Below are 25,308 nucleotides of genomic sequence, written 5' to 3'. Positions count from 1 at the left end.
TCCGATCTTGTCTGACATGATATTATGACGAAAACATCCTGCAACATTTGCAGATTCAGATTCATATGTGGGATTTATCTTTGAGTCGCACCACATTCTTAGAAACCCTTAGAACCCAGAACCTGCGGACAGATTGACGCACGCCAGGAAGCGACTCAGTCAAGACTCCTCTCTCTGCTCCGCGGCCTGGTCAGTAATCCAGTCTCCTAGTCAGGCAGCGTGCCGCTCACACACCGTGACACGCCTCCCTGCCCCAGCCAATCACAGGCTGCCTCCTGCTGGACCAGTCTATTCCAGCTCTAACCTCCTCAGCAGGTGATTCTTGGTCCGCTGTGCTCTCTCCTTCGATTGGTGTGAGGTTCCAATCCCTGACAAGGGATTTTAATGGAAGAACAAGTGTGTGTTGCCATTGGAATGGCTTCACAGGCTTCACTGACCATATTTTTGGAGAAAGGATGCTCAATCCACAGACATTACAGTATATGTTGTCGGACGAAAGACGTAAAAACCTTCGGACCTACTGATTTGACCCTGGGTGCATTTGTGGTCTCGGTCTTACCGAAACTGGACAAACCCACTTTAAATCCTCTTCTCAGACTTGTTTGACTTGTCTTTTTATCTCTCAGGCTGAAGACGAGGAGGAGGAGGACCAGCCTCTGAGCCTGTCCTGGCCCGAGTCCCATCGCAAGCGCTTCACTTACCTCCTCATCATGCCCATCGTCCTCCCACTCTGGCTTACCCTGCCTGATGTCCGGAAACAGGTTTGTTGCTCATCCTCACTTTTTATTCTCATCGACACTGCGCCACTGGAGCCTTTGCTCCCTTCTCTCTGCTCACAGACGTCCAAGAAGTTCTTCCCCATCACGTTCGTTGGCGCCATCTGCTGGATCGCAGGCTTCTCCTACCTGATGGTGTGGTGGGCTCATCAGGTAACGTTTAGATTCACTGCAGAACTCGGGAAATCACAAATCACAATGGGGCAGAGCAGATTATGATTATTATTGTTATGGTCTTGTTTTGTAATTTCACAATATTTCTCATTCCTGCTCTACAGTCTGTCATATTAACCCAAAAAAATATTTACGCTGCTAAATCTGACGGTTACATCACCAGCTTATACGCAGAAAGACAAGTGACATAACGTTCCATGAAAGGAAACCCACATTTTCAGCCTATTTCATGCCTTAGACTAACTGTTTGTGAATAATCTGTCAGTTCTGACACTTCTTTACCATCGTGAGAAAACTAAAAACAGCTCGGCAGAGATTAGGTTTTATTTATCTTGAGGCTTAGTGTCCTTTTTCTTTTTTCCTGCAGGTTGGAGAGACCATCGGGATTACTGAGGAGATTATGGGTCTGACTATATTAGCAGCTGGAACCTCCATCCCTGACCTCATCACCAGTGTTATTGTGGCACGGAAGGGGCTGGGAGACATGGCTGTGTCCAGCTCAGTGGGCTCCAACATCTTTGACATCACTGTTGGGTGAGACCCTGTTTTTCTGTCAGGGCATATATTCGGACAGGGGAGTCCGGTGGGCTGAGGGCACTCGCAGTTTAGCTGCCTCAGCTTGGATGTTTTGCGACCCTGTAAGCCAAATGTAAATATGCTGTTCCGAGCAGCCGTTGGTTCGGGATCTGACCATGGCTTTGTCTTTCTCATTCATATGAAGATCCAGCCAAACCTTTTGTAGTATAGAGCGGATCACTAACACGGACTGTGGGCCAAAACCAAAACCATGTGATCATTGCAAAGATATTTATTTGTCATCAAAAGGTCCAACCAGCAGCAGAAGCAGGTGCAAGTCATGTTCATGAAATTTACTGAAGAAAAAAATACAGTTGATCCAAACTGTTATCGGAAAAAAAGCGGAAAGCTGTACGTCATGAATATAATTTTGAGTAAAATAAATATATTCAAACAATGTCTAAATATATCGTGAAATAAGAATAATATATTCTAAAGAAGATATAAATGTAAATGAAAGTATTGCTATTATATTTTTAAATTCATTTTAAAAAGTGCTCCAACAGGTGCTTTTATGAACAGTACTGTTGGGGATGACATCATTTTTTTTTTATTTTAAAGAACTTCTCCATAGTGCAGTTGTCAAGTCAATTCACTGACACACTACTGCCACAATATGTGGCTAATGTATTAAAACTGAGCATCTCTCGGCCCTCTCAGAGCTGTAAAACATAATACTTTTTGCGGAACTCTAGGAGGCGCTTGCGACCCAACCATGGGTTTCGGCCCTATTGTTCAGAATCACTGGTCTAAAGAACATAATGGTTGATACAAGCAGGCAAAAAGAGTTTCCTCCACATGTTGGCCAACCGGAAAAGGCTGAGTCACGTTGGAGAGTAGTGTGGCCTCTTCTCCTTTGCAGATAAGTTTAAAATGGCATCTTGAAAGGAAGCCTCCCTTCCTTTGTGGTTCTGGGTATGTTCATGATGTGAGGGGGCTTTGAGTGAGACCTCAGAGTTGGACCTATTGTCTCTCAGTTGTCCTGGATATTCCCGTAGAATATCTGGAGAAGGATCTCAAGCCTTTGGATTGGTGGAAGAAGATGTGTGGATGGATAAAGTGGTGCTAAAAACTGGTCCCTGAGAATGTAAACAATACGCCCAAAAGCCAAACGATTCGGGTTCCGTTTAACATTGCAAGACATCCGAGAATAACAGAAGTTATATACAGTTTTTGAATCTGATATCTGAAATATTCGCGTTATGTGATCATTTAGCGAAGAAAGTTAACTACTGTATTATGTCAACCTGTGGTGACGGTCCATCAGAGTGCCACAAGAGGGTGCCAGAGTGCAGTGAGTTGCAAGCGTTTGAACGGCGGGATGTCGTCAAAAGCGAAAATGTAGGCTGTCACTATACAGAGTCTACCACACGTCAAATAATAATGAAAAAAAAAAAAAAAAAAAAAAGGTTGGCAACCCGGTCCTCTGTTCTTCAACCGACATTCACAGGAAGATACAATTCACAAAGGTCAGCAGTGTATTGTGATAAGAGGAAGTTTATTTTTATTATTATTTTTTTCTCAGAACAATGCAGACCTGTGTTTATCAGTCTTCTTTCTGGGTATTTAACTTCTGCAAATCTCACAACAATTTGCTGTGGCACCCTCATGTCCCAGATGTAGTCAGTTAAAAATGGCGAGCGCACTAAATCTGTTTAAGCGCGAACAAGTATCAATATTATTCTACCCAGAGTGTCTCATCAAACACCAGAAAACTGACCTAGTATGTTTCTGTCCTCAGACTGCCCTTCCCGTGGCTTCTGTGGTCTCTGTTTCGCGGTCTGAGACCAGTCCAAGTCAGCTCCAATGGTCTCTTCTGTGCCATCGTGCTCCTCTTCCTCATGCTCCTCTTCGTCATCATCTCCATTGCTGCCTGCAAGTGGCGCATGAGCAAACTTTTGGGCTTCATCATGTTCCTGCTGTACTTTGTCTTCCTGGTAGTCAGCGTCATGCTGGAGGACAAGGTCATTTCATGTCCAGTGTCTGTCTGAGGACCTTCCAGGACAGAGCGCCTCTCACCCCATGACCATCCTTCTCGTCCGACATTGCTCTCGCCTGACCATTCTGGCCCTTTTCCTTTACAACCAACCAGAAGAAAAAGAGGTCGCGGCTTCCTTCACGATCTGGGAGTCATGGAGAGTTCAGGAGGAGGAGGACGTTGTCTGGCAAAGTGGGGTTTGGTGGATTTCCAGCTAGCTAGTGGTTGAATTTAGCCAACTAGACAAACATTATGCATTTCAGCAGTTTCAGGACCTGAATTCGAGACCCCACAAACTAGTGGGAGCATGTTGTAACTGTGAGTGAGTCCAGGCGGCTCCACTGAGAGACGTAGCAAACTGAACGACGAGGTATGCCTTCCTCATCTTTGCCACTTTGAACTGCCAGTGTTTGTCTCCCTTTCTCCCCCTCATCCGAATTTAACCCCCCACGATGACCATTTTCTTTAGGTTGTTGACACATTGGACTGGAAGTAGCATTAAACGCTCAGTAGCAGTTGAATCCTCACAACAATCGGATCCCTAAGTTTCACCAACGACACACTTGTACAGAACGTTAGCCAAGAAAAACTCAACGTTTAGCTTCTGGAAACGTATGTTAGCCTTCATTAGCCTCTTAGCAGAAATACGCATGACAAATTTAGGCTCATGAACATCAAAGAGAAACATTTGAACAATAATCTTAAAAAGGCTGACCTAGATTAGTCGATATGTGTGTTTGTCCACAAACTCCCGGGATTCATTATTACTGCTGCATGGAAACTCGGTATGAATACTCCAAAACACATCATGAACAAACGTCTCCGCCACGGCGTCCAAACTTTCGCTTGCTCGGTGTGTCGCTAGAAAACGTGTAGAATTCATTTGAGGCCAAAGGTGCTTTTGTGTGCATGTGAACGTTCAAGGTCATCACACAATTGACTATTATTAGAGGTTCCTGTATTTTACAAATATTTGCAAAAAAATAGATAAAAATAAAACACTTTTTTTTGTTTGTTTTTTTACCAGAAGACATAATCGCATTAAACAGCAATATAGCGTGTGTTGTAGAACCAGCTTCTCTCCCCTGAAGAAAAGTGCATTTTGACCAATGCAATATCCCGACATTCCCTGGATAAGCATTCCCGTTAGACAGAAACCCTCACGTTACCTCAGCACATTGTACAGAAGCTTCGTAGAAGTCGATTGTAAAATAGTAGTACATACATTAGAGCTAAAGCTACTGCATGAATGGGCTGGTTACCCACCAACTGTACAGCCAAACACACTATCAGTAATAATATTCCTTTTAATAGCCTCCATCACAAGAACGTATTTGTAGACTTTGTCAACGATTGAAGTCCAAGAGCGGCAGGAAATACAAAAAGCGTCTGAGAAGTATTAGACACAAAGACACCAAGCTCTCTGTACGTACACTCGGGACACAGGTTAAAAGAGCGCTGACAGTGTTGCCCGAATTAATACTCGTGCCACCAACAGTGTTTAGTTCATTTATGGCCTCTAAAGAATCTGTTCTAGATCTGCTTTCTCCGCTCCATCATCTGGAAACCCGTCTTGATCTCTTGAACTGCACCCATAGCTTAAAATGCTCAGTCCCTGCAGGACTAATAATAACATAGAAAGTGGTTTTAAGCAACAAAATATGACTGTTTCAGTGGTACCACAGTCGAATAGAGATATTAGCAATCTATACAGGAGCAAAAACTACAGTCACAGCTTCCATTTACAAACCTCACAAATGAGCAATGAGATTGTCATGTGATATTAAATCACTATACTGCATGTCCCGCCTCTGCCCAAAGTAGCTGGGATAGGCTCCAACCCCGTGGCCCCCATAAGGGTTGAAGATGAATTAATGAACTTTTCACAGAAAGAGAGTACTTAGGTGCACAACCTCAACATCGCAAATATTGACATGAGGACGGAACACGTGGGAGGCCAAACAGAAAAGATGTTTCCAGGACGCTCAGTTTAGAAAACCAAACTGAAACTGCACTAAAATACACCTATTTATCATCTCTCAACTCTTAGCAGATACATCTGCTATCATCAAATAAAAACTGGCTCAGATATGTCACGTCCATTTATATATTTTTTTAACATAAACACTGTTCATGTCGGGCGCCTGACACACCTGGTTAAGTACAGGGTTGAGGACAGGCGGTGCATTCATGGTCTTCAGCATTGGTAGGAAAAATGAGTTATGAATAACTTTACGGAACATTACGGTAATGTGCCACTGGGTGGTTACCACCATTTGAGTCTAGTATTAACCGAATGACACGCATTAACCAAACGACAAAGCCGGTTGGTGTACAAAAAGTAAAGTAGTAGTGGTTTGTTTACTAGATTTGTAAACACCAGAATCGCAGCAACTTCACATTTTTTAATGCTCACTTTATGACTTTGTATTATCACAGCCAATTCAAAGACATATAAATAATAAATCAATTGTCTGTTTTACTTCTTTCTCATCGTGACAAAATTGCGTTTAAAATGCGTTTAAAGGGACATCTAGCGGCTAGAGGTGGTAATAACATGGTCACCGTTATAAAACTACTTTCCAACCACACGGTTGATTTTGAACACACTTCAGACGCAACCCTGATAGAGTAGCAAAGACTATTTCAGAACCCCACCCAACACTGCAAAAGCCCCGAGTGAGTATGCATTCCTGTGGTGTCGAGAGAATATGACTAATACAGGGTGGAAACCAACAACCGCTGAAGAGATGCACTGTAAATGTTTTATTTTCTTGGTGTTCATGTATGACTTCAAAGTGTACATAATATACAGACACAGATGACCCATATAATCTATGAGTGTATAAGAAATATCTATGTAAAAAAAACAAAGTATTTAAAGAAACAAATAAAGACGATAACTCAAACATGGAACGTTGTGTTGTTGTTTTTTTATTCTTTGCATTAAGGCCACTGAAAGAGCCCTCTTATTCACAGAGGGTGCACGTCTGTACGTACGTAGGAATGACAATGTCAAGGATGAATGACAAGGGAAGCAGATGCACACCAATTGCAAGTTTCACAGTCGCAGTTTTCTGACCAGCAGAAAGGCGACTATACTGGACACAGAGCTACAACACTCTCCCAAATCCATTCTTTTCACAAGCATCACTCTGGAAAGAGAAGTGATGTCCAGTTTAAAAAAAAAAAAAAGCTTGCGACAAACACATTGAAACTTGGCACTTTTAAGTACATTCTTCAGTCATTTGACTTGGAACTAGTTTCACCTCATTCATCACAATAATGGAAGAACACTGTCCATCAGGAAGGACAACAGCACCACAATTAAAGATCAAATGATTGCAACAGAACAAAAGGGCTTGCTTTTCACTTCAAAGATCATGGTCCAGATTTCTTTTCTGTTGTAAAATTTAGAACATACGAGTCCCAGAAGTTAGTTAGTAGATGAAAGGATGGTGAGCAAGGACAGCTGCACCACTTCCTATTTCTTTTTTTTTTTTAGAAACATGTTGATAGTCATCACCAACCAGGCTTGTTTATAATCTGTGATTATATATGTTGTATATAATAATATATGTATATTATGACAAAGGCACTCTGTAACACAGCACGGCATTCATCACGTATGGTGAGATGAGATCAGAACAATACAGGATATTTTTAAATGCCCTCAAGTAGCTTACAACACAAGAAGCCTAAGAGTCTTCGAGGATGTCACATGTTCCACAAGCTGTGTTGCTATCCTGAACAATGAACACGTCGCAGCTCTGCTCTTCCTCTGCTGGGGTAAGCAAGTTACAGACCTGTAAGCAGTCCAAGAGAAAACAACATTGCAGGTTGAATATATTGAAGACACCATCATCAATGAAGGTGGGAGCTTCTGAACCACCACACACCATAAGTCAAGGTTCAGTAGGGCAATGAGCAAAACTAAAGCTGTTAATGGGCCCTATTTTGCGAGAGTTCACTGCTGAGTGAACAAGATGGAGTGCAACCTATGCAGGAATGTGATAGAATGATGTCCAAATTTAGTTTAAAAATGTGCCTGAACATATGCTTCGTCACACCTCATTTCATCATGCTATGCCATGTGTATTTATATATGATGAATCAGAGATCAGCTCAAGAAAAAGGGAACCTTTTCAGCTCTAGGCACCTTTTCACAGATTAAATGGTTCCAGTATGAGTACACATTCCCAATTCCAGAGCAGGATCTTTTCAATAGTTCCTATGGAACGATCCTCACACCTCTGCGATGTGTGAAAGTCAACACCAATTCAGAGGCTGAAGGCTTTCATTCATGATGATGAAACTCAACAAGACACAACAAGAGGAGATCCCAAACACAATGTGCACCCCCACCTTTAAATCCTTACTAAATAAATAACCTCCGAACATTTTCCTTATTTCCTTACCTCACTAGCTGTCCACCTTTGTGGTTGAGCAAGTGAAAACATTCTTCTGTGTTTTGCCATTGTGCACATGATCTACAAGTGCTATATGCCTGCAAAATCCACTGTCCTGCTCAAAATCCTTACTCAATCTCTCAAGAGTAAATCTCTGAGGCAATGAACATGTTAGAGCCGTCAGAATGTGTCATTGTGAACGGACAAAGCAGTCAGATCGAATCGCCCCCATAAGGGTTGAAGATGAATTAATGAACTTTTCACAGAAAGAGAGTACTTAGGTGCACAACCTCAACATCGCAAATATTGACATGAGGAAGGTACACGTGGGAGGCCAAGCAGAAAAGGTGTTTCCAGGACGCTCAGTTTAGAAAACCAAACTGAAACTGCACTAAAATACACTCATTTATCGTCTCTCAACTCTTAGCAGATACATCTGCTATCATCAAATAAAAATTATATATTTTTTTGACATATACACTGTTAATGTGCTGTGATGTCATCACATGCAGCATCCATGGCAGCCAGAAGGTCATGTGTGTGTGTGGCTGGTGATCATATACTTTCCATATCCTCTCATCTGAGAAGGTCCCTCTATCATCAGAGCGTGCTCAACCAAATTCTAATGCTTCATACATTTCCTTTCATTACAGAAAGTCAAGATGCCTCTGAGAGCAAGAAACAAATTCCGGAAAGATCTATGGAAAAAGTTAACGGGAATGTATAGAAATTTAGTTGACAAATGGCGACATGATTAACCATTTTGGAAGGGCTTATGCGATGAACTAAATCCTAAATGTTCTGATCTGACAAATGCACCAAAACAACTGAGAAAGACTGCGAGGGTTTTTGACAGAACTACATTTACTGAAACTACTTGATGAAGAGACAATACACCTACCAAAAAAAAATCACTGAAACATTCATGAAAAGCCTTTAGAAATAGATTTGGAATGGTCCAACAGACCTGACAGTACTGTATGTCTGTGAGCTGTGGGAAGCCAGAAACTTAGACGGGAAGTCTAGCAACACTTTGTTGTTCCTCATTTAAAGGAAAATTTGGTGTCCACCCAACTGTCCACATCCTCATTCTATGGGTGATGAAATCAGGCCCTACTGATCCTCATTTTAAATATTGCAAAAGACTGCAATGCCACGTGCCAGCTCACACGCACTGGTGCTCCTCTGGGAACTGTGTGACCAGTGATGTCGCTCAGCAATCCAAGAGAACATTAACAAGTACTGCTAGTGAAGAGAACTTTCATTGAAATGGTTGTTTGAATTTCAAGATTTTACAGAACTGAGTCCCCTCAAGTGGGCTGGAAATGAGGCCACTGTTTCATGAAGCCTCATCAGACCATCACTAATAACAAGCAATGCTCTCAGGAGGTGTGGTTGTGGGCCATCCCTTCATTATTTAAAAAAATTAAAACAGTTGCTTCTGGAAATGTTTTAGGCACTGTCCTATTGCATCTGTGCAGGGGGCATTTTTTGTAATATTATTTTTTTGAACTGTAAATCAATTGACAACGCTAGTTTAAAGTGATAAACTCTGACCACATCACCTTATTTCCGTTGCTGTCCAGAAGGTTTTTGGGTTCAGGCACTTTAGGGAAGATTTTATCCCGATACCTGCAGATCGAGGTCAAAGTTAAGCAGCTGTTTTCAAAAGGTGTCATCTACGTGAGCTACAAAAAAGACTCACTTGCTGCAGCAAACCAGAGCCACCACCATCAGTGCTAACAGGGCCATGGGGATGACAACAAAGTAGACAGAAGGACTGAAGTCTGAAAGTGCATCTGCAACATGGAAAGGCAAAAATGTGTTACAACCGCTTGACTAACAGAGCAGGGCCTGCTGAAAAAACAACATTTAGCATTATCACTAGGACTTGATGAAACTCATGATCTTAAACTGCATGTATTTGCATCCATGTTCTGCTTTCTAAGAAGTGCGGAACTCTGCAGCCACAGTTTTGAGAGGAAATGATGAAAAACAGGAGACGGTGCTGCAACTGAGGCATAGGCAAGTTAATGTTTATTTGAATAAAAACTTCTGAATAATGGTTGAAAAAGAAACCAAGGGCCAGAGAATCGCATATCACATACTCAGGGAGTAACTGAGTTCCTACAGCAAATCAAATTTTATTACCTGCATTTCCCAAGTTATGTTGAGTTAAAAAGTTGACATGGTGGGTGCACTCGAAACCGTAGATGTGTCTCAGTTGATGGCTGAACCACAGCCAGGTGTGCTGGAACACTATTCGCATCCATCGAATCGTGCATTCACCTCGCTGGACACTTTCCAGTCCGAACTTGAATGTCAGTGATAACTTGTTCAGACAGCTTCACGATGAAACTACACTTAAGGCGGGACTGGAAAACAAGGGTTCGCAACTAAATAAGCTATTTTCCCTTTGTCACTGCTTCATTGGACTGCGGAGGCTGTGCTAGCGCTGCACGTTTGTGCATGTCTTCCTCATTGTCTCAATGTGCGTGGCAACAGCTGCCAGCATAGCAGCGAGTGCCAATGAGCAGACACAAAACACTGGACTATAAGACCAAGTGTCTCTAAACACCAGTCAGAGAGTCAAATGCATCAGCAGAAGGTACTGATCTTTCTTTTCCAATGACTCTTACCCTGGGTCACGTACGCTCCAGGCCGTTTCGCAGACGCCTAAGTGAAAGCATCTATCCAGTGCACGGAGGAAACGTTTACTGAATTACCACGCAACAGCAAAAACACTGAGACAAGTCATGACAGCCAAGAGACACGGTATCCTCTCCAGCAACACCACTGAATTAGCCGAGCCTGAGCAGACAAGCCTGGGCAAGGATGGAAAATAAACCGTCCTAAACAGGCATCCTCTTTGAAGAAACCTTCTATGAAGGAGGATAATCCAATTCATTGAACTGAAGTTACACTCACTACTATTTGTATATCAAGGAAAGTACCACAAGAAAAACAACAAACCCTTAGAATCCAACCGGCTGGTCCAGAAACGTTCTGAAGCCATGGATGAGCAATATCATTTGCAGTCATATCAGATATGATTGCACTTAAGCACACGCAGATGACCAAGATGCAGCTTGACAAAAGTCCTGCATAGAAACTCTGCTACCAAAGAGGAGACAGCTCCTGTCGGCTTATATGGTGCCACTGGAGGCGAGGTCATTCACAGCTACTGAACACTGTTTACATGGATACATCCCCTGAGGCAATAATTGGTGGTATTTTCGCAGTACCCACACATAGTCAATAAATTCAGTGCACTAAATACTTCTCTTCTGATCATCTCTCTCTCTCCGTACCCCATTATAATCTGTGGGGTAGTTGCTGTTTCACAGTGGTGCCGTACTCCAGACCCAATGGAATGGATTTGCTGGGGACCATTTGGTGGACAGTTGGTTGAAACACACAGCTGTTTGGCGTAGCTCGAAAGCTGGCTCCGCATCCCTGACTGTCTCAGAGAAGTTGTGGACGATGTAGGATGAATAAATGAAATGGTTGATCGTAGGCGCAGTGTAAAAACTCTCAATTTCTCAGAGGCCTACCCCAACACCCTGCTCCCAGGGGACTGTCCAACAAAACATACAGTCACACATGAAGACTGTACGATCCTCGTAGCATCCCAAAGTGTTGAACCGGACACAGAAAGTAAATCCCTTGGTCTTGATGGGGAGGAGGATAGAATGCCCCACAAACAAAATAATTGGCAAAACTTGAACACACAGAGCTCAACAACACTGAGTCCTTTCACAAAAAAATAAAGTGACTTTGCCCTCAGAGAATGAATACATCTCAGAACACCACTCGTCTCACAGGCTGTGAGGAGGAGGAAAAGAAGGGGAAGAGTTTTAAGGAGGGGAAACTACACTGCACCCCATTGGGTGGCAAAAGATGGTTCTTTCCTCTGTGAAGCATCGTTAGAGGACAGAACACATGCCAGAGTCACATAGAACTGTTCGCTATTCATCACTCACAACTTTGGTTTGATTTGAACAAGGATAAAGATGCAAGTGTGCATCCCATTAGCAGATCATTATACCATAGTTTTTGGATTACCCCTTTGACGTCTTCAAGTCATGTTTCTCTATTCTGTGTTTTTCTGTTTCCTGTTCTCACAGCAGCACAGCTGGAAGCAATCCTACAATCAAGCCTGGCTGATTTCAACACCTCGGTGCCAGACTGTTTTGCCAGATGGTTACTTCGCGTTCCAGTGGTAAAGATCTCCCTCTCGTGACTTTGTTCACCAGATTGTTTTGATAACTTTCGGATTTGTGTGTGCATGTCTTTGTGTGTGTGTGTGTGTGTTTATTCCATCACCGAGCGCTTTTCGTTATTTGGGCCTTGTGAGTTAATTCGAGTGCGTTTTCATTGTCCCTGTTATTAAGGCTTGAGTTTTGATTTGCCTGTTTTCTGTTTCAGGTTTTTCCCCAACTCCTTATGTGTTGACTTCTCTGCACCGCGTTTTGGTATCAACTCCCTTGTTTCTTTGCTCCTGTTCGTGTTTTTTTTTTTGTGTATTTGTAGTAAATCTCTTGCTATATCCTCGTTGATCCGAGTCATCTGTACACCGGCAGCGATTTTAGTATTTGGGTCTGTTCCCCTGAGCCATCATGACACTTAAGACATTTCCAGAAGTGAACCAACTAACTACATACCTTCTCTTCCAAAGGTGACAATAAGTGGAGAACATTTCTGACAAATGTATTTGACCAGCCACGAATATAAAGATAATGTGCATAACTCTCTGACATCACACCAACAGGATGTCCACCCAGCTGGGCTACGGCCCAACAAAAAATGTTTTGGAGTAATTAACCAAGGCCGGAAAGATTCTAATAATGCCTGAATATTGAATGTTGATGCTTGTTGTTAGAGATATGGAATAGAGATGTGTTGCTGAAGATGTCACCAGTATTGAGGTGTTTGATGCATAGTAATGGCCAGCCTTTAGTGATGCCTCCATCCTGACTCATGAACTGCATGCATAACACATTATGTTAACATGACTGTGAAAACCGCACCCTTTCCTTATCCTAGAGTCCTCATCTTGATTCCTATTTACCAGCACAGTGGAAGTAGCCCCCGGACCGGACATAACATTGCACATCCTCTGTGATCGCATTTATTCCAAGTACATTTGAATCCGTGCCAGTTCCTTTCTTCTTATTTCCGATAGTTTGTTGCTTTGCTCCCTCCTAACTGTCAAGCCCTTTGTGTTACATTTCCTATGTAGGAGCAGCCCTCTGTAATTAAAGACGATTGATGATTAAAAGAAAAATTTGAGAAAATGTTTCTTTGTGGATCTACGGTGGGAATAATATTGAAGTTTTGCTATTTTGGTTAAAATTTGAGGGTAATTTTCAGTATACAATGTTTGATAGTACCTGCATCATCTCTGTGTTTCCCTCCCTGCTCATTATTAACTTCAGCAATATTTTGACTGTCGTATTCGTCCACTTGTCATTTATTAACTAGGCATTGTGCTTGTTGTTTTGCCTGCAGATCATATACAGTTTGTAATAGTAGGCGTTGTTTACATATTTTAGGACATGGTGCATGGCTCCAATCTAAGTATCTGTTGAGCAATCTGCATTCTACTTCATTCGTGCGCACAGAATGAAATCACTTGGCCTCTAAAATATGCCTGCATTATTTCTCAGTCCACTGACGGTGACATTGCAGCCGTTCGATTGATTTTTGGAACGTCTTCTATTTCTGATGAAATAAATTTGACAGAGTTGTTGTTTGAGAGAGGAACAGGATTAAGTCCCCATGGACAGTAGATGGGATGTGTAGTGTGTGTTTTAAGAGATATAGGGCCAAGATCTGATGTCCCTCTGGGACTGAGTTACATACTGAAAGAGATGTGAGGAGCTTCTCATCAATTTGTGAATAAGAGTTTTGCACTGATGAAAAAAATGAATAACTGTGCGCATTAGGGTTGCGCAACCTGCACACATTTCTGATCCCATAAGTATCAAGGAAATGATGGATTATGTCTTCTGATTTCGAGGGAGAGGCTTTCTAGAAGTGCTACGTTCTAGAGCAGGAGATAAAGCACAGTTGAAGTCTCAATGAAATACCTGTCCCACCCATCCTTCTTTCAAGAAACCGTGATCACAGACCTGTAGATGTGTTTCCTGAAGAAATGCCACATTGGTATTACAATATTTTAAATAAGTAAATATCTTTCTATTTTACTGTGTGATTAAGAGCTCAGACGTCCTGACTTGTAAAATTAACAGAGAAACCACTTATTAACCACTGTCTGTTAGCTAGAATCGTGAGACTCAAAGACCTGTTAGTCGCCTTCAACATGTATTGGTACTCTGTGTCGGCAATTACTCAAATATCAGTATTGGAACTAGCATCCAGTTGGCAAAGACGTGGTATCGGGCCATACCTAAATAAAATGACAAAAATAAATAAAAGACAAATAGCATTTTAAAAAATCCGTGGATGGCAATTGCAGAGGAAAGTTTGATCATGGCACTAAAACACAGACTCACATGTAGCAAAATTTCAGCTTCAGTTTCAAACGTACCAATGTGTTCCGGCTTGCTCCACTGCGAGTTTCCGCGATCACTCTCGGCTCGGATGGACAGAAGGTACTGACAGTCGGACACTCGGATTATCTCAGCTGACAGCTTGTTCTTGACGTGTTTCGTCTGAGAGCAAATAAAGAAAGACAGGTGAAGGACAAGGCCATATTCTCGTGCGTTCCCCAGTTGCCGCACTTGCTCACCTTGACTTGGTTGCATTCTGTGTAGTTGATATTAAATGTCCAGTAGATCAAATTTAAAGCCTCAGGAGCCGTCCAGTTGATTATTAATTCATTTTTATGTTTGATGATGGTCGTCTTAAGGGGAGGAAGCGACACTGAAGACAAATAGTGAGAGTCAGCCAAGACTGGAACAGACTATCATCAGGCTTTGTTGCAGTGCATTTATAAAATAACATTTTAGTTAAATAACCATTAGTTGTTTAACAAAATCAAAAGAAGTAGATGGTCCACAACCATTAGTGTAGCTCATTTTGGATCAGAATATGGAAACAGTATGATGGGCAACAAAATAAGAATACATAGACAATATCAAACCTTAAAACCAAAGGATGGAAGCAACCAAGCTATTACATTATGTACTTAGTTGTCTTCAATGTATCGACATTGACTGCAACGTTTGTTTTGTCTTTCACGTGCAAATAGTTACTACCCCACAGTGCTACTTGCATGCACGTGTAGTGCACACCAGGGAGGAAACAGCTCAGTAAGTCAGTGGAGGCTGTGCTATGACATATGTAGTATGATGCAGGTTAAATGTAGGCAGTAAAAGCAGAGAGAAGCCTGGTAATATTATGCATCAATGAAGTTGCTGTATCATCAATGAGTGTCACATCATTGTTTGTCCTTGTTCTTAGCCAATATTTAGAACATTTGCTAATCCAAATGAAAGATCCAACAGCAACAGAAAAAAATAATAATTATAATTACTATGGTACGAAGGCGATAATATATATGTTTACCTATTTCAAAGTACTCTTCAAGCAACCAAGCAACTTTAAAAAATACCTATAAAGGTCAAAGCCACAGGATGTAGTTGGTGGCTGTTCTACATCTACATTATCATCGGGCCTATTTCAAACCTTCAAGACCTTCTTCCTACAGCAGTATTTGATCAAATACTACAACGAAGGACAAACAATGAAATCATGCCCCATGTTGATCAGGCATACAACTGAAAGAGGAAGCGGTGTTGTTGCGGTCAAATGCCCTCAGCCTGAGCTCCACACAGCGCAGTAGATTGCTAAACCTCGTTGGTCTGCTACCTGGTAAAAGAGGAAGTAAGAAGGTGTTTCTGATAGCTCCTTCCTCCCCAGTGCTGTTGAGCAAAATACGTAAATATTGCACCACTGGTGGAAGGCTGCAGCCGATTTTCATGCCACTGCTGACAATGTATGATGGACATTCTTCTTCTTTTCCATTGAAATGAAACCTTAAAGAAAAAGAAAATGTCAAAACGTCACAAGTATATCACCATTATATATGTTAAATAAAATCTATTCAATGGCAAAAAATATTTTTATTTTAATAAAATAATAAAAATATTATTACGCTTACAAATTTTACATCATGATGTAAAAATGACAAAACACAGCAGGAATTTCTCATTCCCTGGACATGGAATCGATGAAACAAGGAGCAGTCTGTCAGGCAGTAAGGCAACATTCCGGTTTACATCGTGGGTTTGATCTGTTCTTTGCAACTTTCATAGCAAATAAACAATGTACAAAAAAAATTACAAAGTGCTTAATATAAAATAAAGCCAAAAAATATGGCGCCGTGAACCCTAAAGAAAAAGTATATGACATTTACAGCTAATGGACAGCTATAGAACACTTAGCACATTTCATTGCCTCTTTTCTCCTGACTCCCTTCCTTTTGCTTGCAACATCCAGCTTGTGCTATTAGATGTTTAAAGTTGACACCATCAACAAGGTAGTACTGTATTCCATACGATACGATTCATATGAAATGACTTAAAAAAGAATAGTTTATTGGCCACTGTGTCCTTCATAATACTTGTATTGTGCTTTCCAACATTTTCTAAAGAGAATCTCGATGCCAAGCTAATTTAAATTCTTGGTAATGCTCATGAAATGTTACCGTCCCCTTTAGAGCACATGGTACAAAAGGTCAAGAAAAAGTTGAGCAAATATGACCAAACATGGCAACATTATGCTGAACGTTAACAGGTCAGTGAAAAGCTGCAACTTGCGGCTGTAATGACAAGTCAAAGAACAGCTTATTATTTTTCCCAAATCCCTTCAGAGGAAAAGTGTCCTAAAAGCTACAGAGCACATCTGCGTCTCCACTTCATGCAAGTGTTTATCTCACCAATAAAAAAACTGGAAGTCCCTGCCCGCTCCGGTGGGTTTCCAAGAGCAAATGGTCTCATTGGCCGAGACCACAACACACCTCAGGTCATTCACAAGGTCTGAGAAGACATAGAAACATTTCCATGTGCTATTCATGATCAATCGGACGAGCGCATTAAGGCAAATAAGTAAAACGACACAGGATGCATATTAAAATTGTATAATGCAAGCAGGACAGGAGAGCGAATCAACAAAAAGAAATTACTGCTTAAACCGTACAAGATACCCCGAAGAAATCCCGAGGGCTGCTAGGAACAAAAGGCTATTTCAGCATGAGTCAGGTTCTGTACTCAAACCTGATGATGATAAATGGACCAACATGCTTTTATGTCTCATATGTCTTTGTTCAAGAAGTAGTGAACAACATCTCTGGGGACCTATCTATCTAAATCACGTTCATTTTACTGAGTTAAATTTAGGGCTGCATGATGATCATTCAAAGCAGAGGTGTCTAAGCTGGTGCAGGTTTTTTGTTCCGACCCAACTTGCTCAGCTTCACCTTCTGATTCGCGACAGCTTCACTAATCCGGCGAAGTCTGGTGCTGCTTGTTTCAGCTGACACCTCATGGTTCAACTGTGTGTGCTCGATGGGTCGAAACAAAAACCTGCACCCGTTACTTTCATTTCTAAAAAAAATCGTAGACCCCTGGTTTAAAAAACATTTTGATCACAATGTGTACATATGTGAAAGTGACATTGCCTTTTCCTTTCCATTTAATTACATAATTATTATCATGTAATAAGCCCTAGTTGTGTTGACACAAAAACGAGCTCAGCTTCTTAGTAAATTCCTGTCAAATATTTGCATTAGGGTAATATTCCAATTTGGAAATATTAGCTCGCTAAGTTGAATTTTTGCAACCTTGACTGATCCTTCCCTCTTTCCCACCATGCTTTGCAGGACTAAAAACGTTCCTCATGTTACTTCGACGGTTTTCCTTCTAAGGGAGAAACCTTCATGAAGTTATACTAGCAGTGTTTTGGTGCTGCATAAGTAAAGTGACGACTGGGTTTTGCTTCCAAGAGTGTGGTACCAGGGTGACTCCCTGTCTCTGAAACATCTGGAGACATGCTGCAAACAATTATTCAGCGGTTTGCAAGTTTGACTTAACTTTTATTGGAAAGCCATTAACAAAAAATGGTTGCTGAAAAAGACGTCAATTGAGAACATGTTAGTATTCCTTTAAACGCAAACAATCATGCATTGATAAAATGGTTTTATCTGTTGATTTTTTATGTTGATCCAGCTGATTTTAAAAAGTAGCTCATGAATGTCAGGTTGAGTCAACGTAATACAGCTTTCATTGCATTTAATTGTTGGTGAAATATTGATAGTTGAGTCTCAATTATAATCATATCATAATCATAGTTCAGTAGAATGTTGGAATACTTAATGTAAAAAAGAACAATTTTGGTTCATCATTTTGGGATTCAAACTATTTACGTTCTAAAAAGACACACGCCTCTCATTCAATGCATTGCAATGCAATTTACACAACTATTTACATTGTAGATCCTCGGTGGAGGCATCAAAACTATGAATGAACACATTTGGAAATATGTAGTACACAAAGAAGTAATTACTACTCAAAACACGTTTTCTATTTCAGAGTCTTCAAAACGGCCACCCTTTGCTTTGATTAATGCTTTACTCACTCTTGACATTCTCACAATGAGCTTCAAGATGTGGTCACCGGACAAGGTCTTCCAACAGGTGACTACACCATGAAGCTTATTCATGAAGCCTTTAGAGCTTATTTAAAGGCCATGGGTTTGCAGTGCAGCCAACAAAGCAGAGCCTTGTGTGCTCCATAAACACAGAATGTATCTTTATAATGATCAACAGGAACAGCACTGACCCAAAAGGTTGGCCCCGTGTGTTGTCAATGTCTGGTGTTGAGGCATAAGTTGGGGGCAAGAGTCATGCCTCCGTCTGATGTCAAACAGGTGGAAATAAGTGATATTTAATAGGAACAATACACATACGAAGCTGATCTTTCTTTAAATACTTTTCTCATTTCCAGAGAGACCGCAACATTAGAGGTGGAGGGATCTCCAGCTCCAGAGCCACAGGTTTCTAACCTCTGATTTAGAAAAGTTGCTGGTAGTATTATTGTTAATAAGAACAATTTCAGTGTTACAATGGAACATAGTTGTTAGTTCAAAGGTCAGTATAATTGATGAACTACCTGGGTAGGCCACGTTGAGGTATGCCGGACTACTAGTAGTTTTATCACAGACGGCTGTGACAGAGAAGAACAGTTTTCCTCCGCCCAAGTGAATATATTGAGCTCTGTAGGTGGTGACGTTGATACCCTGGAAGGGCACAATCTTTAGTCACTTAAAGGCATGATACAGTCACTACCCAAGAAGACACAATGAAACTGTTTTGTTGTGGCTTTGCAAAGCCTTTATACTCACATCATCCAGCGTTTCGCTGTTTTCGTCCAGAGTTGTAATGTTTATGTTGTACAAGCAGTTTGCTTGTGGTGGTATCCACGAAAACTCCGGCTCAAAGTCATTCTTCCAGTATACAGACACGTTCCGAGGCGATAGAACTGTCACCACACACAGAAACACAATCAGCCCCAAAGTAGTTAATACAAAGACGTTTGATATCCAAGTTCACAAAAATAGGTTTTGAACAGTCTGCTACGTGAGTGGAGGGTCTGATGAGAAAAATAGGACACTTCCATGGAGTCATCAAACAGGATTGGTGACAGTACGTTAGAACTGCTTTGCTATTTGCTGGCTGGAACTGTGTAGAAGATACTTGAAAGTGTGAAAACAACTGTGCATCAGAACAACTCCTTGTTGACTAGAGTTAAGTGCAGCACCCGAATGACCGTTTGTGTAGTTAAACTGACTGTCGCTGACATGCTGCCATGACGACTTACACCAGGTCGGTTTGTTTGTTAGATGGATAAATTGTATTACTTTGTGTTCAGTTCTTTTTTTCCCTGACGCGTTGAACATAAACGCAGCTGTGTTTATGCAGCAACTTTGGGTTATTGCATTGCCTTTATTTATGCGCCTTGAGTGGGCACTTGAGTGTTTGCTGTTTACTTTCCGTCTACTCAGTTACACACTGTATATAACCTATGTATTGTTTATATAGGTTTTTTTGTTGCATGTGTTATTTTGTTATGCATGTTATATTGTCTATATATGTTATACTATTAGTTTAGTTTACTCATTTCAATTGTTAACATTGTATGTTGTGTTGTTTTTGTTTTCTATTTTACTGTTTTGCACCGTGGGTCTGAGGGGACAGGGATTTCATCTGCACTATATGTCGAACATTTATTGGACATTCAATAATAAAGTGAATCTCCACTTTTTTAAATACATACATCATCAATTGACCAGAGCTTAGTCCTGTTCATGGTTGTGAGGAGTGCTGGAGCCTTTCCCAGCATTCATTGGACGAGAGGCAGGAAGACACCCTGGATTGATCGGCAGTCCATCGCAGGACACACACACAATCCACACACACACGCACACCTTGGGGCAATTTTAGAGTGTCTGTTTAACCCACGCAGGCGCAGGGAGAACATGCAAACTCCAACCAGTATTTCATGTTATGTATTCTTTTTTTCTTACTGTGTCTAGTAGTACTAATGCAAACATTGTAATATTTTCAATAATGTGCCAAGTTCAAGGGCATTCCTTACCAATGTTCCCTCTAATTTTTCATGTGTCTGAGCAACACCAACTCAACACTGCGTGACTGCTGCGTTTATAAGTGTTTAAAAAAAAAAAATATATATATATATATATATATATATATATATATATATATATATATAAATAAAAATATTTACAATTTGCACACAATGAGGAATGGATGTGTGAAATGGAAAAATAAAAAGGTAGAAATAAAAGCCTTTCAATTGTCTATGAATTGCTGAGATTCTTTACATATTTGTTCAACAGAATCATAATGTAATATATTCATAATATAGAAATTAAGAATCTTCAAATACAATAAGTAAACTAAGTCTACTCGTTAAAGTCACATTACTCCACTAAGGGCGCTGGATATCGAAGAAGTTCATCAACATTGCAAACATTTATCCTTTCTCAAATGTGTTGATAAGGCTCATAATCTGTCTGTTGTGAGACTTAATTGTCCACTTGAGGCCACCGTAGTCTGTGACTGCTCGACATGGAACAGTGAGCCTGTGTGGATCAGGGTAAAATGAACCAGGTAAACAGGTTTCTTTCACTGACTACACTGTTAATTTCCTCACCTGACTAGCGTGTAGTCTCTGTGTATTAGTCTGAAACCAGCACTGCAACGATTGTCCCTCCTTTGAGGAACCCCGCGGCCCCAATTGGCTCAGTGCATGTGCACATTTTGACCAACCATGAGCGACTTTAAGAGAAATCAGCTTTTAAACATCTGCCAGCCAATAGTTCACTTCAAATAGGTCTTCTTGTTGCTGTTCGTTCCGTTGTGTATGTAGCGATGTCACTCGGCGGACGGTGATCTTAAGCACCGCTGCACCGAAGGAAAGACGGAAAATGCCAACGGGGAAGGATACAGATGGTTGAACAGCGCAGTGGGTGATTGATTTTATTGTTCTAATGTCACAAGGCTTTATGTCTTGACGGCAAGAAGACCCCTAGTCCGGAAATTGCGGTAATTTATACTCAATTCAGGGTTGATTTTTGTGCCCTGAGATCATGTCAGCAGTGCGCCATTGCGCACATTGGACATTGGCTCCTTCCAGTTACAGCATCAGTTCACTGAGAATCGCTTTCATATCAGTGTTTTCCCTAGGTTTTTGTGTTAGGATGGGAGGGACCTAATGAGCGATCAGTCACGTTGGCTATGGTGACCGTGGTAATAGTTTAGAAATAAAACATTCAAAACAGTGATAGGAATTTAGCAATTTGCATAATTCACATTGAGGAAGGGAAAATGTATGAGTAAATGTCTTTTAATTGTCTAAGAACTGTACTGACTTCTTCAATATGTGTTTATGCCTAACGATAACGTATTATACTCAAAATATATGTCTAGAATCTTCATGTACATGTGGCACTGTTCTGTCTTGACATTGAAGTCACATTACACAGTTGGAAGAAGTAACCCGTACTATTTTATCCGTGACTTATTCTTTCTCAAATTGATTGACGTACCTCATGAATCCGTCTTTTGTGAGACTTAGGGTGCTTTCACTCTAGGGGTTCTGCCTCGAGACAAAGCTCTTTCGCCTCAGAAGTCCGAGCTGTGAACACAATCGAGTCGGGTTTTGGCCACGGACCTGATCCCTTGTCTCGTGAAACTCTCAGTGGGTGGCTCAGCGAGTGGATAGCTTCACACCTCAGGCGACTCAGTGCTAGATGCCGGAGACTACATGTACAGCGCGACTCCACACAAACATGCTAAATGCCGGGCAGTAAAGGGTCTGATCGCTGTCTGGGCGGACAACATCGTTCAAAAACAACTTCTCAAACTCCCAGAACACTGAGGTGTGCAGCCGGGAGCTGCAGGAAAATTACACTCTGCAGCGCAGCGTGTGCGGGTGTTTGATAACTCACGTGTTTTCGCCTTTATTAGGCTGATAAACATCTGATTTTATTGACAGACATATTTGCTTAAATGAATAATGCCGCGCTCTTCAGAAACCATTTTCAGTGCTGTGGTCTCGCTTCAGCGCAGCGGTCTGCATGAGGACAGCGAAGAGGCAAGACGCTGATTTCCCCCAAGTTACTGAAGATCACCAGACTATTCATTGATCATTTCTGACGTCGGGATCTGAACTTCACTCGATAGTCAGTAATCTCTCTCGCTGTGTTCAACGTGTGGCGAGAGCAGCGTGGATCAATCCATGGCGCTCCCGTCCCCGAGCGTAATTTTCCTGCAGCTCCCGGCTGCACACCTCAGTGTTCTGGGAGTTTGAGGAGTTGTTTTTGAACAATGTTGTCCGCCCAGACAGCGATCAGCGAACAGATCATGAACTGTGCTGTCGCATTGCTGATGACTCATTCACATGAACAAAGCCTCTTCCGGTATTTGCTGCCTTCGTGTAGGTGAAGTTAGAAGTGAAAACGCGGAGCGAGGCTCAACGCGGAGCAAGGCAAAGGTGTGAAGGGGGGGCGACTTGGATTCAGGCTCCCGAGACAGAACACTGCAGTGTGAAAGCGCCCTTAAATGTCGTCTACTATAGGCCACCGTAACACTACGTGCCTGTGTTGTTGAGGCTAAGGTGAACGACAAATGTGTTTCATTCACAGACTACACTGTTAATTCTTTCTCAATTTCTTCACTTAACCACCGAAACCAGTTAGTGTCAGGGTCTGTCTCGTTTCTCTCTCTCCTGCGGACACACATTTCCACTGTGTGTATGTGTCACCTCTCCGTCCCAAATTTGCCTCAGAGCCGTGCCATTGGGGGGAGGGCGCAACACCCCCCCTCAGGGTCATTGTGGCAGAAACACTGCATATTTAAGTAAAATTGGCATAAATTGACTGAAATACCCCAAACCAAATCGACGTAGAAATTTGTGTTGGGAACTGGCGTCTGCACAAAAGCACGAGCAGATGCACAAAAAACACGCTTCCTATTTCTGCTATTTAAAAATATTGTTCTTCATTAAATGTTTATAGCCCTCTTGGATACTGCAAGTTGAGTGTATGCAATACCAGAAATATTAGTAGGGGCATAAAAGTACTCTGACTTGCACAGGAAATTGCACAAGCAGCATGGCTGCCACAATAACACAGCAACTGGAGTTGGAAGATGCATAGTGATGTGCCCTCTGTACTGAGTGTTGAAGTCTGAGAGTTAATGTCAACGTGAATAGCAAGTAGCCTGGCAGGTGATTTTGTGAAGCGTGGACCAAAGCACGCTTCGATGACGTAGCTAATGACATTTGAACAGTTGAAGCCTCAAAATCAGCAGTACCATGTGACTGGTTCAGCCAGGGGATGACACAGTCCTCTTTCAACGTGGACAGACCTCTAGAGGCTTTGCTACTGAATGTTCACCCCCTGCCTTTGTCATAATCTGCAAAAATGTCGTTGAAAGACACGTGATTATTTATCATTTAAACTGAGGTACAGCATATGTGTGATCCAGAGCATGAGGTAAAGTGGACCTGAAAATAACTTTTATTGCCCTTTACATTTCCATTGATTGTTTTCCGACCTCAGGGCCTATGGACTGACGGGAAGGGGGTGACATCACAGGACAGGAGCACTGAGACACACGACAAACTTATGTGAGCGAGGAGGCACCAGTGCTTATGTTCCCTACATAACTGGAATGTATCTCCAAAATCAATAAACTATTTCGTTTTCAGATATTCTTTGAATTAAAAGTTTTGGATGAGGGTTGCAGCATTATTGTTTTACAGGTTAATGCACATCATTTATTTATTTTTTCTTAAGAATCCTGCATTTTGCATTTTTAAACTTGCATTCATTTTTGTCTCATTTTACAAGAAAAGAAATTCAAATTTCCCCATAATGGGCAAAATGTTTTTGTTTTTTTTAAGTTGCAATTGTGTCTCTGGTTGCACCAGAGCTTAAGAGCAGAGATTACGCCATAGCACTTCTTGTTTTGAATGTGAAACTTGTGTTTTAACTGTGCAAAACGTTGAAGCACAGCGACCTTGAGCTTAAATACTTGATAGTTAAAACACTTTTACGGTGTTGTGTTCCGGTTTTGTTTCTGTTTATTGTCTACTTAAATCCCGGTATCGTGGCAACTCTGCGGCATTACAGTGGGGGATGACGGAAAATGGGAAGTCGGGAAGTGAGACGACCGTCAGGACGTTGACTTGACAAGCGTAACATGAATGGCTAAAAAAGAAAACTCTTAACTCTTAAGTCTGTACACGCTTGGGAAGGTTTCGGTTTTTCGTCTTACCTTTATTGCTGCCGGAGTAGGAAAGTAGAGATATGAGGAGAACAGACGTCAACAACATCCTGGGGTTCTTCTTCTCTTCAGAATAGAAAGTTGTTTTTTTTTCCTCTGAGACAAACCACCACCGCAGTCATTGTTCGAACTCTTGCTTCATTTCCACTCGACGAAACCAAAGTGCGGAGGGCAGGACCACAGACGCAGGAGCACTGAAAGCCCGTGCTGACGTCACTACACGCCAGGATGGTTACGGTGTTTTGTGTTTGTGACACTTATGCAACAATCCCACACTTTCAGTCACACACTCACAAGAGCGTCTTCATCGGGTCATCTGCTGTAATTCTATGTCTGTCATGCAATGGAGCTTTATTCTGAAAGTACACGACAGAATGCCATGAAAATCCTGGTTACCTAGTGTAACCGCAGTTCTATGAATATGTGCTTCGCCCTCTAACGGCCTTCGCTATTGGTTAATCCACATCGAGGCACTGGCCTCGGTCTGAGACTTCGATTGTTTGGCTCTCCACCCAGGTAGGCACTCCCCAGTCTCTATAACACCCCCTGTCTTTCGCC

General features: G+C 41.6%; 2 protein-coding genes across 9 annotated transcripts in view; one reads left to right on the top strand and one right to left on the bottom strand.

Annotated features, from left to right (window-relative positions):
- The window catches only part of LOC128756515 (sodium/potassium/calcium exchanger 2-like), a 33,049-nt gene extending 26,629 nt beyond the window's left edge, over nucleotides 1–6,420 (top strand). For all 8 annotated transcript variants that reach the window (XM_053861110.1, XM_053861112.1, XM_053861114.1 and 5 more), the window contains 4 exons: nucleotides 627–761; nucleotides 840–929; nucleotides 1,318–1,484; nucleotides 3,268–6,420. In XM_053861110.1, the coding sequence (XP_053717085.1) occupies nucleotides 627–761; nucleotides 840–929; nucleotides 1,318–1,484; nucleotides 3,268–3,517 (642 nt within the window). In that variant the 3' untranslated portion in view covers nucleotides 3,518–6,420. The remainder of the gene's footprint in view (nucleotides 1–626; nucleotides 762–839; nucleotides 930–1,317; nucleotides 1,485–3,267) is intronic.
- Nucleotides 6,251–24,940, bottom strand: LOC128756517 (interleukin-13 receptor subunit alpha-2-like). Its single transcript, XM_053861119.1, has 10 exons — nucleotides 24,742–24,940; nucleotides 19,281–19,417; nucleotides 19,049–19,175; nucleotides 16,819–16,918; nucleotides 15,750–15,916; nucleotides 14,668–14,801; nucleotides 14,467–14,590; nucleotides 9,619–9,712; nucleotides 9,479–9,545; nucleotides 6,251–7,310 (listed from the first exon to the last, which is right to left on the bottom strand). The coding sequence occupies exons 1-10, from the start codon at nucleotides 24,797–24,799 to the stop codon at nucleotides 7,203–7,205; spliced, it is 1,116 nt and encodes a 371-aa protein (XP_053717094.1). The 5' UTR covers nucleotides 24,800–24,940; the 3' UTR covers nucleotides 6,251–7,202.
- Nucleotides 24,941–25,308: the final 368 nt, after the last annotated feature.

The sequence above is a fragment of the Synchiropus splendidus genome, chromosome 3 (genome assembly GCF_027744825.2).
Source record: "Synchiropus splendidus isolate RoL2022-P1 chromosome 3, RoL_Sspl_1.0, whole genome shotgun sequence".
Taxonomy (NCBI): domain Eukaryota; kingdom Metazoa; phylum Chordata; class Actinopteri; order Syngnathiformes; family Callionymidae; genus Synchiropus; species Synchiropus splendidus.
Note: the sequence above shows the minus strand (reverse complement) of the source record. Positions and strands in the feature narration are given on the sequence as shown.

Excerpts from the sequence above, each read along its gene's own strand:
- LOC128756517 (XM_053861119.1), bottom strand. The coding sequence starts at position 24,799 with ATGTTGTTGACGTCTGTTCTCCTCATATCTCTACTTTCCTACTCCGGC. Across the intron at positions 16,919-19,048 it reads CCTCAACGTGGCCTACCCAG|ACCTTGTGAATGACCTGAGG; the intron begins GTAGTTCATCAA and ends ATGTCTTCTCAG. Across the intron at positions 7,311-9,478 it reads TGGACAGCAACGGAAATAAG|GTCTGTAACTTGCTTACCCC; the intron begins GTGATGTGGTCA and ends GACTGCTTACAG.